The sequence below is a fragment of the Puma concolor genome, chromosome C2 (assembly GCF_028749965.1).
Source record: "Puma concolor isolate L17-30 chromosome C2, mPumCon1.1.hap2, whole genome shotgun sequence".
In the NCBI taxonomy this organism is placed as follows: domain Eukaryota; kingdom Metazoa; phylum Chordata; class Mammalia; order Carnivora; family Felidae; genus Puma; species Puma concolor.
In genome coordinates, this window is record NC_141675.1 from 37,023,738 (window position 1) to 37,042,010 (window position 18,273).

Consider the following 18,273-nt stretch of genomic DNA (forward strand, 5'->3'; position numbering starts at 1 on the left):
TCTGAAGTGACTTTTTCTCTTGTCAATAAATGATGCCTTCCTTAAAACAAAATCACCAACTTTTTAGGTGTTAAAGGTCCTTAAAAAAAAAAATGAACATTGATGATATAAACAGTGGCTTGTTTCTAACATTTCGCTTTGCAGAATAAAAAGTTGATAGCCCTATGTTGGCCCTCCTATTAAAACCATGTTAGCACAAAACAAAACAAAACAAAACAAAAAAAAAACAACAACAAAAAAACATGTTAGCACAGCAAACTTGTGAATTGTAGAGTCAGAGAAGCTCAGCCCTACAAAGAAGTCTCCCTTTGCAAGTCCTGGCTTGACCCCGTTGAGAGAAAATAGGAGAACTGTCCTAGTCCTGAGGCTCCTGTGAGTTCAAGGATAGCAAAGAGCCCTTTCTCGTCTGTTAAGATTTGCCCTCAGAGTCTGGTTTCCTGTCTGAGGACCTACGTCTTCTTCCGGCCATTCACTGGACAGATGTGGTCTACCCACAGGGCTGCGGTCTCAGCCTTGCAGGCCTCAATGGAACAACCACATTAGAACATAACATGTGGCATGAAAAATTATCAACGTATATAATGGTGATAATATAGTTTTGAAATAGACGAAGATGCTGTTTTCTTGTATATTTCCTTATGCTGACCTCTCTCCACCCCCATACCTCCAGCAGGTTTCCAGTTGTTCAGGGAAGCTTAGGATTGTTACAGGAGGAATAGAAAGAAAAAGAGAAACGGAGAAAGCAAAAGTTAAGTGTCTGTTTCCAAATGAGATTTTTTAATTTTTCAGCCAGATTATCTTAAAACTAGACTTTGTAAAAGAGAAAAGATAGTCTAGATTCTCTTCTCTGTCTGTTAACATATCAAAAGCCAACTTGATCATATAGTTCTTACGAAAAGAAGTCCTGGAGTAAAGAGGAAGAGAAGGAGGAATGCCTACCCTATCAGTTCTAGTGGACTATCTAAGAAAGAAGGGGAAGTAAGGTAGCGTAGCCCTCAGAGGTGAGCCTAATCTCCCTTCTCTTGGTTCCACCCAAAGCAAGGAGGTTTGTGAGGTGGATGGGGGAAAGGTTAGGGGTTTCCGAAGACTTCATCTTTGGGACTCTGAGAGGGCCTGACGTTGCAGGTGATTGGCATCACCCCAGGAATGGCTTCCTCAACAGCATAGCATCATTCTGCTGGGAGAGAAGCAAAATGTGATTTCCTGGGCTGCCTCCAGGACCAGTATGGAATAAATTGGACCAAGGAGTTCCCATCTGCTCCAGAGAAGAGGCCTGGAAAGCAGCTGAATCGAGAGCCAGCAGGCCTCCAAGCATAGGCCAAGGAAAAGGTGAATCAGCAGTAAGACTGGGGGTGGACACCCTAGGCAAGAGCCAGATGGAGGATGTGGGGTCTGCAGCAGCAGCCAGAGCAGAGACTGAGTCATCAGGGAGCAGAAGCAGGCCTTCCAAGGCAGGAGGGACCAGGCCTTAGGTACTGTAGTTACAGCCTCAGCAGAGCTCACAGAACTTCCAGAGATGGATTGGATACAACCCAGGAAGCGTCCAGACCACCCACCCACAGCAGAAATCAACAAAGATGCACAAGATTCTGCATGGACCTGAGGATCCTATCTTTTCTCTGTCCCTGCAGGGTCTGCTAGCCACAACTCCACCATCTCGGAGACAGAAAAGGAGGATGCATTTACCTAAGGAGGACCATTTACCTAAAATGTCTGTTTAAATTGTGTGCCGGAATACTTTTCTCTCCCTTCGGTGGTTAGAGGCTCATCAGGAAGACAAAAACTATTTTAGAGACATGAAAATGCTGCATCTTCTCTTGCGCATTTGTGAGGAGGGTGAAAAAATCTGCAACCCTTCACACTCAGGAGTGTCGCCAGCTCTTCCCGTCCTCCTCCCCGTTGCTAAATGTGGTGCCGCTTAGCTGCTCAGTTCCTCCCATCCACCCACACCCAACTGTGGAGAAGAGCTTGCAGGGTCCAGACCAGATCTTTGGGAATTCCACCACACAACCAGGGGGAGGGGAGAGGGATGGAAGTGGTATAAGCCACACAGGTAGGTTGCAAGGAGAAAGAGGCCACGGAGAGCAGGGGGCATGAATGTGTTCAGATGCATCATGTAGGAGAGGGAGAAGAAGGGAGAGAGTGGGTGGATGGGAGAGCACACTATTGGGGGGGAACGAGAGTGAGGAATGGAATGGTTGAATATTAGAGAAGAGGAAAACTATTTTGGTGAAAGATGCTGTGGATTACATACTTGGATCCCATTCATATTCCTTGAGATTTAAAAGTGGAATTCCTGGAGCACCTGGGTGACTCCGTCGGTTAAGCGTCTGACTCTTGATTTCAGCTCAGGTCATGATCTCATGGATTGTGAGATCGAGCCCTGTGTCGGGCACTGCGCTGATAGTGTGGAGCTGCTTGGGATTCTCTCTCTCGCCCTCTCTCTGCCTCTCTGCCCCCCCCCCAATAAACAAATAAATAAATTTTTTTAAAGTAGAATTCTTACCAGGACTTTGCTTTTTTGAACCCTACTTACTCAGTGTCTGAACCACATGGATCGCAGTTTTTGGCAGGTTTACAAACACAGACACCTGCCATTTTACTGAAGATGTATTCATATACAGCACGGATTCTCAATGGGAGATGATCATGCCTCCTAGAGGCCACTCAGCAATGTCTGGAGACATTTTTGGTTATCACAACCGGGAGATGCTGTTGGCCAGAAATGTTGCTAAACATCCTACAACGTACAGGACAGTCCCCAAGAGCAGAGAATTATCCCAGCCAAAATGTCAATAGTGCCACAGTTGAGAAGACCTGGTATAGAAAAATGGAGGAAGGAGCTGTTGTCTCCTTATATCTTCTCTTCCCAAACACTACATGAAAGACAGCTTTTTTTCATTTTATTATTATTTATTATTATTTTAATGTTTATTTACTTTTGGGGGAGAGAGAGAGGTGTGAGCGCGGAAGGGACAGAGAGAGAGGGAGACACAGAATCCGAAGCAGGCTCCAGGCTCTGAGCTGTCAGCACAGAGCCCAACACAGGGCTCGAACTCACAGACCATGAGATCATGACCTGAGCTGAAGTCGGACGCTTAACTGACTGAGCCACCCAGGTGCCCTAGCTTTTTTCATTTTAAACATTTTATCAAGCTTGGCAATATTAATTTTTTTTAATTTTTTTTTTTCGTAGTCTCTACACCCAATGTGGGACTCAAACTCGACCCCCAGATCAAGAGTCACACACTTGACCAACTAAGCCAGTCAGGTGCCCCTGTGATATTAATTCTTAAACAGCACTAAATACATACAGTACTATTATGCAAATCATAGTTTTTGGGTTCCTAAAAACCTTTAAGTTTAGGAGAGTTCCTATTGTAGAATTCTAGACTCCATGGAAAAATAAAGTTGAATATTCGGAGGTTTCCAGAATTCACAAAAAGCCTTAACACATATTTCTACTCTCAATGTAAATCTACACCAAACTAGCACACCAGACAAAATAGCTATTACATTTCAGGTGTGATCAGTATGAGCAACTATTGCTTCTCTCCATCTTTTGCTCACTACTAGAAGATCCTTAGAGCCGCCCCCCTCTGCCCCCAGCAATTTCACTAAAGTATTTGTTTGGTGTGGCTGCAGATAAGACACCTACTAAGAAGGATTATTTGGGGTAAGGGTGCTAAGCGATAGTGGTACATCTGGCCCTCCATTCAAATGCAGTAGTAAATGCCTTTGGATTTTGATTCCACTCTTCCTGGCCCCTCTCCATCAGCCTTTCCTCCATATCTGCACAGATAGCCCTAGAGTGTCCTCATAAGGATGACCTCACGTGGCTTAAAGCAACAACACAGCAAACTAGAGGCTTCCATTTTAGTGGCCATATCGACTCAATTATTTCAAATAGGTCACCAACTTATCAAACTTCCTATTTCTTTTGTGGCTGAATATCCATGTCTTTTCCCTGGAATTCAGTTTTATGAAATAAATGCCAAAGTCTTCAAAATTACATAAAATACAGTTTGTAACAACAAAAATATTACTTTTAAATGTTTTAAGGGGAGAGGACTTTATTATCTCATGACATTCCTGACCTCTATTTTTTTTTTTGATGTTTATTTATTTTTGAGAGAGACAGAGACAGAATGCGAGTGGGTTAGGGGCAGAGAGAGAGAGGGAGACACAGAATCCAAAGCAGGCTCCAGGCTCTGAGCTGTCAGCACAGAGCCTGACGTGGGGCTCAAACCCACGAACCGTGAGATCATGACCTGAGCCCAAGTTGGAGGCTTAACCGAATAAGCCACCCAGGCACCCCCAATCTCACTCTATTTTAAATTGAAGATGGGGTGGGGGGGGTCACTTGGGTGGCTCAGTTGAGCAACCGACTTCGGCTCCGGTCATGATCTTGCAGTTTGTGAGTTCGAGCCCTGCGTCGGGCTCTGTGCTGGCAACTCAGAGCCTGGAGCCTGCTTCGGATTCTGTGTCTCCCTCTCTCTGCCCCTTCCCCGCTCATGATCTGTCTCTCTCTGTCTCTCAAAATTGAATAAACGTTAAAAAATTGTTTTAATTTTAAATGGGAATCAGTGACCTAGGAGAAGACTACCAACACCCTTGACCTTGGGAGGTTAATTCAGGCATCTGTCCTTTCATAGGGGTCCATACTGTGAGGGCTAGAATACAGGGCTGGGTTGTCCTTAACCTCTACATTTTTCTGTAGGGCCATGTCAAGAAGTCAGAGACAGGACACAGTGCCAGAGGGAAATTGCCACCAGGCCCGATCCTAGCAAAAATGCCACCTAAATAACTGCCTTTAGATACCCTCCAGTTTGGTGGAGACCTGACTCCTTCCTCCAGTAGCAGCAAATGGCATGCACAGCCACCAAGTGATGAGCAGTGTGCATCAGGTGATTTATGAATGAACAACTTGGATCATAAGAGATGGTTTCATAGTGTCAGCACATGATGTGCAAAAGTCAAATTTGTAACAGCTAGGATCATGCTTTTGGCTTCACTGACTGACAAATGGTACCTTAAACAAATAGGCATCTATTTTTTTTTTCTCTCACCAGAAGCCTGGAGGAATGAAATTCAAAGCTGGTTGCAGAGGCTCAAATATTTCAGGGACAAGAATTCACTTGTTCTTTCGGCCATAGTCATAAGACAGCTGTTGCATTTCCAGGCATTGTATCCATGTTCAATGAAAGAAGAAGGCAGTGGAGGGGGGTGGGGGGGCGCACAGGGAGAAGGTGTGGCAACAGACTCATCTATTCTCCCAACAAGAAAAGCAAACCTATTCTGGAAGCACAAAGAAGACTCTCTCTCATGTCTCATTGAGTCATATAACCAACCCTGGCTGCCGGGGACCAGAAAAGCAATATTTAGCTTTATTGACCTCCATAGTGGAGGCTGCAAAGGAGAAGGAGGTGGGGAGTATCTGTTGAGTTAACTATAACATAAAACTCTCCTGTTTCCAACCTGGCATCTTAGACTAGTTGGAGGCCCAAAGGAAAGAGATGAGGACTAGGGCTAAGAGTTGATTTTATGAGAGATTCTGAGCCCAAGCAGTGCTACTTAGGGGCCTAGCTGGAGAGGTGGCCATTCTTACCAGATTTGCTGACCGCTAGAAGCATTTTGTGAGCTCTGAAGGACAATGTTCTGGGCTTGGGCCTTGACATTTTCACAGCAGGCACCATAAAGTGGCGAAAGTCCCTCAAGCTACTTCCTGGGCAGACACAGTGACAAAGGGAAGCTAGAGCAGGAAAGGAAAGACATAACAAACCCAGAAACCCCCATTCTACCAATGGTAAGTCTAACATCCCTTGGACACTCTTGGAAATAAGTAATTGGGGAGAGTTTAAATTATTTGGGCAAGTGGAAGATGGAGGCAAGACCAAGAACTTTTGAGTTAGTGATGTTAATAGGATTTCCTGTGTACCTGCAGGCTGATGTGGCTGCCTGGAAGTTAGATCATAATAGCAAAAATGAAAACAACTTGCAACTTTGAAATCAAAGTTTTGTTGCTCCTACGACAACTTACAAAAAATTGAAAATGTTTCAATCTAGCCCACTAGTAGACCAGTTCCCGACCTATGAACTTCTGCTCTCCTGGCTATCTCTGCCCCAAATCAGCTGCTTGTTACGCACACAGCCCCAGCCCAGGGGGAGGATTGCAAACCCCTCACCCTGCCTCCTTCCCCTTCTCCTTCCTCATCTGACTTCTGAGATGTTGCCTTTTCTCTGCACCTAAGCTTTCTACAAAGCCCAGGCTCAGCCCAGCATGGTTATGTGGTCTACTCTGGTTTCCCTTGTGGGTTTTAGATTCAGCATTCTGAGCTCATTTATTAGCAGCTTCTCTGAACAGGCCATCTCTCATTCATTTGCTCATTCATTCATTCATTAATGCATTCATTCATCATCAAACATTTAGTAAGTGCCTTCTATGTTCTTCTGTGTTTTATTGTGCACTAATGAGTCAAAGACAAATAAAATATTGTCCAGTCTGTGACAATCTTAGACTCTCTGGGCACTTCATAGCAGTGGAATCATATGATATTTGCCATTTTGTGGCTTATTTCCCTTAGCATATCCTCAGAATTCAACTATAATGTATCATGTGTCAGAATTACCTTCCTTTGTAAGGCTGAATAATATTCCATTGTATGGATATACCATATTTTGCTTATCCACTTATCTGTAATAGACACGGGTTTGTTCCACGTGTTGACTGTTGTGAATAGTACTGCTATGAACATGTGCATACTAATCTCTTCAGGACCCTGCTTTCATTTCTTTTGGGTATATATCCAGAAGGAGAATTGCTGGATCGTGTAGTAATTCTGTGTTTAATTTTTAAGACCCATAAAGACTTCTTTTTTTTTTTTTAATTTTTTTTTTTTTAACGTTTATTTATTTTTTGGGACAGAGAGAGACAGAGCATGAACGGGGGAGGGGCAGAGAGAGAGGGAGACACAGAATCGGAAACAGGCTCCAGGCTCTGAGCCATCAGCCCAGAGCCCGACGCGGGGCTCGAACTCACGGACCGCGAGATCGTGACCTGGCTGAAGTCGGCCGCTTAACTGACTGCGCCACCCAGGCGCCCCAAGACTTCTTTTTTATTGACAAAATAAACTGTAGTTGTTTAAGCCATTTTCTGACAGTTTTTCTGTTACTTGCAGCCCAAAGCCTCCTAATTGGTATGATGGAGGAGAGAGTGGGGAGGGAACCTTAGACAAAGGGAGAAGTTGGATCACAGCAAATCTGCATTGAACCACCTGGCACATTTAGGAAACTACACAGAGCTAAGCATATCAGCACATAAAGTGTAGGAATGTATCTGTTGCATCTGTGACAGAATGCATCCTAGGTACTTTAAGCAGGAAAGAAATGCATTAAAGGTACTGAGTAACTGGGGACTCAGTTACCTGAGTCAGTTAAGCGTCTGACTCAGTCGGTTAAGCGTCTGGGTGGCTCAGTCGGTTAAGCGTCTGACTCTATTTCAGTGCAGGTCATGATCTCACGGGTTCTTGCGTCCCAGCTCCACATTGGTCTCTGCACTGACAGTGTGGAGCCTGCTTGGGATTCTCTCTCTCTCCTTCTCTCTCTGCCCCTCCCCTACTCATGCTTGTGCTCTCTCTCTCAAAATAAAGAAAGAAACTGAAAAAAAAAAAGGTACTAGGTAACTAAGAATCTCTTGGAGGGTCAAAGAGTCAAGTTGGAACTGTTTTTTCATCCAAGAACAACAATTATTCTCTCCTCTGAATTTAAGTCTCTTAAGGCTGTAACTCCCTGGGGGAAACTGTGTCAAATGTATGCATCCTAGTTTCCAGAGAGACTTTGACCTCGAGAAAGATGGACACAATGTTCTGAAGTTCATTCAAGTTCAGTAGGAAAGAGTGCTGTGATTGATTGGCAGTATGTGCCATGGGGATGAGAAAGGGAGGTATGGGAGCTTATTATGGACTGAATGTGCCCCTCCCATTCTTTTTTTTTTTAAGTTTATTTATTTTTGAGAGAGAGAGAGAGAGAGAGTGTGTGTGTGTGTGTGAGAGAGAGAGAGAGAGAGAGCGGATCGGGGGGGTGGATGGGCAGAGAGAGAGGGAGACACAGAATCCAAAGCAGGTTCCAGGTTCCAGCTGTCAGCACAGAGGCCCACACAGGCTCAAACCCACAAACTGTGAGATCATGACCTGAGCCGAAGTTGGATGCTTAACAGATGGAGCCACCCGGGCACCCACTTTTTTTTTTTAATGTTTATTCATTTTTTGAGAGAGAGAGAGGCAGAGAGAGACAGAGCATGAGCGGGGGAGGGGCAGAGAGAGAGGGAGACACAGAATCTGAAGCAGGTTCCAGGCTCCAGGCTCCAGGCTCCAGCTGTCAGCACAGAGCCCAATGCAGGGCATGAACTCACGAACCGTGAGATCATGACCTGAGCTGGTGTTGGACACTTAACTGAGCCACCCAGGAGCCCCTGTGTCCCTCTCATTCTCATGTTGAAGCCCTAAACCCCCAACGTGGCGATACTTGAAGACAGGACCTTGAAGGAAATAATTAAGGTTAAATGAGATCATAAGAGAGGGGCTCTGATCATTATAGTGTCTTTATAAGAAGAAATACCAGAGGGTCACCTGGGTGGCTCAGTTAAGCATCCGACTTTGGCTCAGATCACAGCTTGTAAGTTGGAGCCTCGTTTCGGGCTCTGTGCTGACAACTGGGAGCCTGGAGCCTGCTTCAAATTCTGTCTCTCTGCCCCTCCCCTGCTCATGCTCTGTCTCTGTCTCTTTCTCAAATATAAAATTTAGAAAAAAAAATGAAAAAATATTAAAAAAAAAGAAGAAATACCAGAGAGTTCATCTCTCTCTCCATGTGAACACATCAAAGAAAGGCCATGTGAGGACATAGCAAGAATAACCATCTGAAAGCCAGGAAGAGAGCTCTGACCAGAAACTGAATCGACCAGAACCTTGATCTTGGACTTCTAGCCTCCAAAACCGTGAGAAAATAATTTTCTGTTGTTGAAGCCACCCAGTCTTTGGTATTTTGTTATGGCAGCTCAGGCAGCCCACAGAATTGTAGCATACGTGTCATGTGGTCCCCATCAGTGCCAGAAAACCTCCACTTTGCAACTTCTTCATTAAAGGTTTTTAGGTAAGAAAATGCTGATTTGCATTCTTGAAACACAACTCTGGTGGCAACGCGGGGAGTGGTGGGGAGAGGAACAGACAGGAAGTAGACAGCCTACTTAGGTGTCTTTCAGCAAGTCAAGGGAAAGATGATGAGAGGCTAAGAGTGGCAGTGGAAATGGAGAAGATCACTTTGAAAGACATTAAAGGGGCAGAGTCTACAGGATTTAGTTCTTGAACATGAAATACAAGGAAGAGGAAAGAGTAATGACTCCCCAGTTTCTGGCTTGGGCATATGTGAGGTTGCAATTCATCCAGGTAGAATATGGAGGGAGGAACACAGACGGGGAAAAGCAAGTTCACTTTTACAAAATCTCAAGTATCACCTCACAAGATGCTTATTAATTCTATGGGAACACGGTGACTTTACAGGGGGCAAATCTGGCAGATACCAGGCTAACCAAGGAATCAAAACGAATTATCACCAGTAATGGGATAGGTGGTCACATGAGCTTCCAGATAAAGATGTACTGAGAAGAACTGAGCATTGCTTATGTAGTTATTCCTGCCCAAAATACATAATACAAATTGGGGAAAATTCTGCAATGTAACTGGCCTGCCCTGCTCAAGAATAATAAGCTTGTGAAAGACTAGGAGAAACTGAAGAATTGTCCCAGCTTAAAGGAGAGTAAAGGCATGGATACTGAATGCAATAAAGATCATTACTAGGACAATTGGTGAAATTTGCATAAAGGATATAGAGTAGCTAACATATTGCTTCAATGTTAATTTCCTAAGTTTGATAAATGCACTAGTTCCTATAAAGAACTTTCGTTTGGGGGAAATACACACTAAAGTATTTAGGAGTAAAGGGCCCATGCATTCTCAATTCTCAGTTATCTTCTCAAAGAGAGAGGATGGCAAAGCAAAATATTTTTAAATGTTAACATTTGGAGACTTGGGTAAAGGGTATATGTAGCCTAAAATTACATTTTTAAAAAAGTTTTTTAAAAGAATACATTTTGGGGGTTACCTGGCTGGCTCAGTCAGAGGAGCGCGTGACTCTTGATCTCGGAGTCATGAGTTCAAGCCCTATGTTGGGTGTAGAGATCACTTAAATAAATAAAACTTAAAAAAAATGAAAGAATACATTTTTGGACTTTAAAAATTAGGTATAGGTCCTTGGGATTATTGGAATTCAGTGTATTTTTTTAAGTTTATTTATTTATTTTGAGTGAGAGAGAGCAGGGGAGGGGCAGAGAAAGAGAGGAGAGAGAGAGAATCCTAAGCAGGCCCCACGCTATCAGCACAGAGCCAGATTTGAGGCTTGATCTCACAAACTGTGAGATCATGACCTGAGCCGAAACCAAGAGTCAGACACTTAACCGACTGAACCATCCAGGCACCCCAGAATTCAGTGTATTTTTTATTGAATAAGGGTTAGCATTCCCCCTCCATTCCTGGAGCATAAGCTCTTAGCAAATTTGCCTCCTCAGTTCAGGCCATGTAACCTTCACTGTCTCTCCCTGGTGCCTTTGTAGGCCTCACCTGCCTGCCTAGGAGACATATACTAGCTCAGCCATCACTCTTCTTTCCCCAGAAACAGTCCATCATTCAACTTCTGAGCCTTCATGAGCATTGGGGATGAGAGTCCCCTGGACCCAAGGCCCTCCTGGAGGGAGCATCCTTCCCCTGCTGTCTGCAGGTATGATGCCCTTCTGTTCCAGCCTCAGGGCTCCTGCCTTAGCAACTTATCATCCCTTGTACTTCTTGTTCCTAGACTATCCTCCTTTCAGGAAGTGAGCGAGGGTCTTTGGACCACTCCCTTCCAAGAGCTGAAAACTTTCCCTAGCCAGTCCCCTTTAAGGCCCATTTCTTTCTCATGCAGGGTTCGCCTCTCCCTTCTTACTTCCCTGGTGGGACAGTACTGTAGGTGCCTTCTCACATCCTAATATGAGAGATCAGACCCCCTTGCAGGATCTGCAAAAGTCTAGGAGACCCGTTCTGTGGGCTAGTTTTATCATCTCCCACTCTGACCTGTAGCACAAAGAGGACAGAAAAGTCTTACAGGACTTTTGGATTAGACTGAATCAGTTCAAATCCCAGATATCCTATTTACTAGCTGGCTGACCTGCAGAAGTCTTTTAACCTTTCTGAGATCAGAAAATAAGAATCTATAAAATAGGAATAACAACAACAAAACCAACCATAAACAATATCAACCTACACGAAGAGTCTGGCACTCTTAGTTCCTGGGTTTTGTCTGAGGGTGGAGATACTTTTCAGAGAAGTCCCCTTGGGCTTGCATTGTTGTGTTTCTATCTTCATTGATGTTTTCCCACCCTGAGCTTTGCTTCAAGAAGGGGCTTTGGACCAGCTCTGTAGCCAGCTCCTTTCTAGTTCCTTCTAATTTCCTTTCTTCTTCCTCAGAGTTTAGAACACAAAAGCATCATTTACCCAACCACCACCCCAGTGGGCTCTGATGGCACTGGGGAGGGGACTGAAAGGTGACATCAATCTCCAACCTTCCATGAGTACAGCCAGATGGGTGTTCAGTCCCAACCTGCCTCATTGACCACTATATGCCAGCCAGGTGAGAGAGAGAGAGAGAGTTCTTGGTCATGAGAATCTGTAACTACATCTTCAGTGTATGAAAATCAACTGAGCCATGACCTCAGGTCCTCTAGCTTGATTCTTACCAACCCTGTGGAACATGTCTCCAGGGTCCACAGTGAAACGACAAATCTGCCTACACAAATATAGAAATTTCTCAAGCACGTACAGAGTAGCAAATGAAACAAGTACATGATTGCCCAACTTTTCCAATGTTCTTCTCAGACCTACTGATTAATCAGTGAAAATTGACAGGAGAAGTGCAGTGGAGGTGAAGTGGATGTGCCACCAAGTTCAAAAGGAGGGAGACTGAGAGTCTGAAGTCAGACTGGCCTAAAGGCATAGACTATCCCATGCTCCAAAATTCAGGCCTTCAGTGTCCCCTAGGAACTGAGCAAATGTGAAAATATTTTTAATGCAGGAGCTGGAGGCTTTAGGATAAAGACTTGTCCATATTTTCGGACATACCCTTGTTATAGTCCTGTTTGGTTTTAAGGTAAAATGTTAAAGGTATATTTTGAATATTTTGCAAAAGATCCTGAATATTTAACCTTTCCCCTCACCTTCCACTTGTCCAACTTTATTTTATTTTTTTTTAAGTGCTTATTGGGTTTAGAGGCTGCTGGTACAGTGCAACTGAGTGCATAATGCTTAATATACAAACAGCACTCTAACGAGAGGAGTGAGGAAATCAAATCATGAATGATCAAAAGAACTTGCCTTCCCACCAGTCCACCGGAAACAGTTATGCCTCATGAGTGTACAGACCGATAAGAATGATCTACATTTAAATATTTCAAAGCAAGCACGTGTTTCTTCCCCGACTGGCCAGAAAGAAGATGATTAATAACTCAGGACCAGGAGATACCCCTCATACTGTCATGTGATAGATTGGTGGGCACTGATTCAAACCAATGCTGTGTAACTGACAAGTTCTGAAATTAGTTTCTAGTTCCTGGACATATTCTTATTAAGAAGCAATGGAGTTTTCCTACCTCAGCCACCATAAAGCAAGCCAATTTGTGGGTGAAAATGACTGAATGGGTTAAAAGCTGGTGAAGAAATAGGAAAAGACATAGCAGTGAATGGTTGCTCATCAGAATGGAGGGGGTAGAGACAGGAGTGACAGCCTTTAAACACATTCATTAATAATTTGAGGAAGGAAGTGAAGTGCAAGTTTGTATATGATGCAATATTGTTCCAGTTACAACACATCATGAAGAAATGAGAGGAACTCTAGATGAATTTAAAACACAATGTAAGGGCAATAAAGGGAGGGAGATGGGATGGTCTTCTTGTAATTTACTGTGACTAAATCTTATTAATCTTTACAAAACTTTATTTCCTGAATGTTTTACATTAAGGAAACACTGGGGCACCAGGGTGGCTCAGTCAGGCAAGCCGACCCTATCCGATCAACTCGGGTCACGATCTCACAGTTTGTGGGTTCGAGCCCCGCATGCGGCTCTGCACTGAAAGCTCAGAGCCTGAAGCCTGCTTTGGATTCCGTGTCTGCCTCTCTCTCTACCCCTCCCCTGCTCACACTCTGTCTTTTTCTCTCTCTCAAAAAATAAATGATAAACATAAAAAAAAAAAAAGTGGTTAAAAAAAAAAAGAAGGAAACACTAACTCTGCTAAAGATTACTGCAGAGCAGGCCAGTATCAGTAAAAGAATGTTAACCTCCTCAAATGTTTATTCAGAATTAGAATAATTAGGAATGATTTCAGATGGAGGAAAAATGGAGATTCTGGGTTTTAGTCAAACAGTATGATAATTCTGAAATTTGCAACAGGAAGACTGGAGGAAAAAAGTGGAGTTTCACTTCATGTAAAATTGTTTTTCATACCTTTAATAACAACTTAATAATAGAGTTACGGACTTGGAGTTAAACTAGTGAAAAAGAAGGGAATGAGGAGAATCTGGTACAGATATGGAGATTTTAGTTTACTTTTTTCAGATATTGATATTTTAAAGAAAGGAACAAACTTTTAAACACTAGCTTTCTAGACTCCTATTAGAGTTTCCCATCCTATTTTAATCATTTGGACAGGTATGATAATGAAAAATAAATAGAAAACAGAATTTTCAAAACAGGAAAACTTAAAGTCTGCAGGGTGGAGAAAGTAAGTGAACTAATATGATTCACTCCATTCATTCAACAGATATTTATTAAGGGGGTTAGCAACAATTCTAGAAGAAGAGATAAACAAGTACACAGATATATACTACTATGCAGAAAACGACCAAGAACCTCTGTCTATGACACAGACAGATGAATGAGGCAGCATTTGGAAAGGCCGGAGGAAGGTCAGTCCTAAGACTGGTGGGAAAAGTGACTCAGTGTGGCCAGAGAGATATAAGGAGTTAGGGGAGTTAGATAGGCTGGGTCCAACCTCACCCCTGAACCACTGCCTGAGAAATTTCAACTTTATTTTCTAGCTGTTTATAGCACCCTTCACAACTGTGGCGTAGCTTGCTGGCTGGCTGAAGGGATGAATGAAGCCAGTGAGGGTTTTTTGAGCAGACGAAGTGATGAACTCCAATTTTTGCTTTAGGAACATTAATTTAAGTGGTATGTGTAGGAGGGACGAAAAAGATGGAATACCTATTAGAAGAGTTCCAGTCAAGAGCATGAGGCAACATTTACTGAGTTAATCCTACCACGTGCCCAGAATTCCACTAGATGCTTCACACACATACTCTTAATAATTATTTAATCCTGACAGTAACACTTTGAAGAAGGAAGAGTAAGTAGAGCATTCCCAGGCTCAGAAAGGTTGAGTCATTTGCTCAATGTCTCACAGGTAAAAGTGGTAGAACTAGGCTCCAACCCAAGTCTGTCTGCCTCAGAAGCTCATGCCTTTTTAAAAACAAAACAAAGCAAAACAAAAACAAAAGCCCGATAGATAACATGTTGACACTACTCAAGTGAGGATGGATTTAACTAGTACAAGGACAGGGAATGGAAAGGAAAGAAGAGAGAGATGTATATATTGGCAGAATCAGAAGGATGTGGCGGCTGAAAACAGTATGGGGACAAGGGATTTAAAAAGCGGTCAAAGTTTCTAGCCCAGACAACAGCCCGTTTGAAAAGGAAGCTAGGGAATTAAGTTTTGGACTTATTGTTTGACAGGACAGCAAAACACCCAAAGAAGAGGCGGTAGGTTCACTTTCTCCAACGAGTGTAAAAATCACTGAGCGATCACCCACAACACACATGTGGAACCAGCAGCATCACTCCTCAGCGACAGATGCATACTAAAGGTCCTGGCTGTCCAGCCTTTGCACAAGTGACTTCTACCCCCTTGGCACATTTGTGCCTCTCCTCCCTCATCTCCAGTTCACCCCTCAGTGCATTTCCCAGGAAGGCCTTCCCTGACCCTCCAGTTTCCTCATCTTAGTTCTTTTCTCCAGCGCCTCAGCCCTTTTCTGTGTCTCCCAGACTGAACTGTTGGAGGGCTGGGACTCCCCGAGGCTATCATTATGTCTGACCCTCAAAAAATATTTGTTGACAGACTGAATGATTCCTATTGTTGCCCTAGAAAGGAACTATTAAGGAACCTGCCCTATTAAGTCACAGTTTCTTTCTTCCTAGGGCAGTGCAGTTAACAACCTCAAGACCAGGAAATCATCTTCCTGATCTCATACCAGGGTATTATTCATGCAGTTTACTCACTGTAAAGAGTTCCCTTGAAATAAAGCTAACAACTAGTCAAAGATTTACTAATGTCCTATGTCAATCAACGTTTTAGCCAGCCCATTCATGGGGGGGGGAGGGCGGGGGAGGGAAGGGATGGGACCTGACCTTACTTGGCTGTTTCCAAAACACAAAAAGTGGTGGTAAAAGCTTCAGAATTTTTCTATGGGAGGATCTCAGGCGCCGCTCTCATTTTGCAACTGGGGGCTCTGGTCTTTTTTTTTTTTTTTAAATCAGCTTTTGCAGGGCAGTGTTTTTACTTAAAAGCAAAGATTTATGTGTGTGGCGGTGTGGCTTGTGGGTAAGGGGGCGTGTGGATGTTACTGGGGGAATACACCTCTTGGCTCTTCTTGAATAAGGTAGTTTTGAGGTCCTCCCAACCATCAAATTCCTTTCTGTTCTCTTTCCACGGGGAGTTCCCCTGAGCTGTAGCAGCGGTGGAAGCCCGCTCGTGGTAGGGAGCCTAATTCCCAGGAGGATTGGGGGATCTCGAGAGGGCCGGGGTCGTCTCTCAGCGGGGTTTCAAAGCTGCTCAGAGCCACAGCTAGGAGCCACACTTGTCCGGCGCCTGGGCTTTTATGGGGCAAAGAGCCGGCAAGCCAAGCCAGGAGTTGGGTCCGCGCCCGAGCGGCCCGGGCTCGGGGCAACCGTGGGGGGGGACGCCGACAGCGACCGCGGGAACCGGGTGGGGCGGGGGCGGGGCAGCGGCGGGGCGGGGCGAGCCAGGCCGAGGCCCGGGGGCGGGGCCAGGCGCGCGGCTCGCCCTAGCCTAGGCCGCCGTTGGGCTCCGCCTCGCGGGCTACGCAGGCGGTGGGGCTGCGGCACGGGCCGGGCGGCACCATGGCGGCGGCGGCGGCGCCTGCTGCTGCGGCGGCTTCTTCCGAGGCGCCGGCGACGAGTGGGACGGCTGAGCCCGAGGCCGGGGACGAGGACAGTCGCGAGGTCCGAGTGCTGCAGAGCCTGCGGGGCAAGATCTGTAAGCGGGGGCAGGGCTGAGGGGACCCACCCGCCGGCGGCGGGAGCCGCCGTGGGGCTGAGGGGGCGGCGGGCGCGCGGGGGGTGGCGGCGCCGAGCCGCGCTGGGATCGCGGGGCGGAGAGGGGACCTGGGCGGGCGGGGGCCGGGGCCCGCGCCGGGGCCGGCCGAGGCGCGTGGGGAGGGCCGGCACGGGTGAGGCTGGAAGGGGGGTGTGTTGGGGGAGGCGTAGCCTCGACGGGGCGGCGTGGGCTGGGGCTGCCCGGGTCGGGAGGGAGTGGAGAGCCGAGAATTTGCAAGGAGGGGGGCGCCCGGCGCGGCGCCGGCGTGAGGGGCTCGGCTTTGGGGCGCGGCCTGGACGTGGGGACGCCCCAGTCGGGGGCGTGGGCCGGGGGCGTGAGGAGTTTCCGGCCGCCCAGGGACGCAGGCCTCCGGGCGGTGCGGGCGCCGGGGAGCGGCCCCGAGGTGGGAGCCCAGCGGTAATTACGGGAGGCGCGGCCGGAGGAGGAGGAGGACGAGGAGGAGGAGGAGGGCGGGGAAGTGGGGCTGGCCCGAGGGGAGGGGGCTGCCTGCGTCCTGGGCTCTGGAGCTTTTGCGAGGTTGAAAAAGGCGCCCTGAGCTTGAGGAGACAGGCCGCCGTGGGACTCGGGTGGCCGCCGCGCGGGGTGTTCGCGAATGAGCGCGCCGGGAGGGGCTCGGGCCGGACACCTGTACTAGCCCCACCTCGCTGCGGCGGGGACTTGGATCGAGAGACAGCGTGACTGACAGGGACTTAAGACAGGATGTAGTGGCTTCCTGTGAGCAGGTCTCAAAACAGTCATCCAGCCCGCACTTAACCCACTTAATTCCTTTCCTTCTCATGCATTTAATTGTTACTTTTGTGAGCGAGCCACACTGGTTGGCTTAATACAAAATTTTTGTTCACAAGCTCTAAGCGTTGCTGTAGACCATTTGAATTCAGCCATTTGGACATTTATTTTTTAAAAGTGACTGGCGTCGATTGCCAATTTTTTCACAGTAGTTTATTCGGAGGAAACGTCCCCCCCCCCTTTTTTTTTTGCTATTTGTGAGATCTATCAGTAAAACTTATTTTTGCTTTTGTCAAAAATCAGCTTTATTTTCGTTGTTCAGTATTCTCAGATTGGAAACGTGCTTCATCTTTCATGTAAATAACCCTTAATTCTGAGGAGTACTTTTTACTTTGTAAGAAGAAAATCGAATTGCAATAAAATGGCTAACAATACTCTTTGTTGCACGAGATGTAAAATTTTCCTCTTCCTGGATAGTGATATTAATAATTGAGCTTGGATTCTCCCCCTTTTTTCAAGTTGCTCCTCTTTTCAAGTACTGGTATTTTATTAAATCTCCGAGGCAGACATATTAACTTTTCTCATCTTTTCCCAGAAGTGGTCATGGGTAATTTGAGATCTTGAGTACAGTTCTTAAAACCTAGAAAATGACATCAGAGAAATAGATCTTGTCTATATCTATGTTCCCAATATTAAAATTACTTTCTAGGGTATAAATTCTGTTCAAAATTCAGATTAAGTCTTTATACTTAATATTCACATACATCTAATTTTTTAACATTTGGGAAAACTGTAAATGGGCCAGAGTTCCCCCCTTGATATAATTTTCCAAACTTTACCAGTTTTACATTTCAGTGTCACTTGATGCTAGGCACTGTCCATTGGAGCCTCACTGATTTACATAGTTGCAGGTTATGCCATGGAACTACATATACTCTTCTTGGAATTGAGAGTTAGGGTTGGGCTGTTTCCAGAAGGACTTATCTGCTCTGCACTTTCACCTGCTCCATAGCAAAACTATCACAGTAGGAGATATCATTGTGAGTGAAACTTGGAC

At 45.5% G+C, this 18,273-nt stretch overlaps 2 protein-coding genes across 7 annotated transcripts in view; both read left to right on the forward strand.

Annotated features, from left to right (window-relative positions):
• The window catches only part of ZBTB38 (zinc finger and BTB domain containing 38), a 172,678-nt gene extending 168,415 nt beyond the window's left edge, over positions 1-4,263 (forward strand). For all 5 annotated transcript variants that reach the window (XR_015240013.1, XR_015240011.1, XR_015240012.1 and 2 more), the window contains one exon: positions 1,632-4,263. The gene's annotated coding sequence lies outside the window, so the exon portion shown is untranslated. The remainder of the gene's footprint in view (positions 1-1,631) is intronic.
• An 11,950-nt stretch (positions 4,264-16,213) lies between these two features.
• Positions 16,214-18,273, forward strand: part of RASA2 (RAS p21 protein activator 2) — a 125,626-nt gene continuing 123,566 nt past the window's right edge. The window contains exon 1 of one of the 2 annotated variants that reach the window (XM_086674422.1): positions 16,214-16,409. In XM_086674422.1, coding sequence (XP_086530548.1) covers positions 16,274-16,409 — 136 coding nt within the window. In that variant the 5' untranslated portion in view covers positions 16,214-16,273. The remainder of the gene's footprint in view (positions 16,410-18,273) is intronic. The other variant, XM_086674423.1, reaches the window with a different exon arrangement.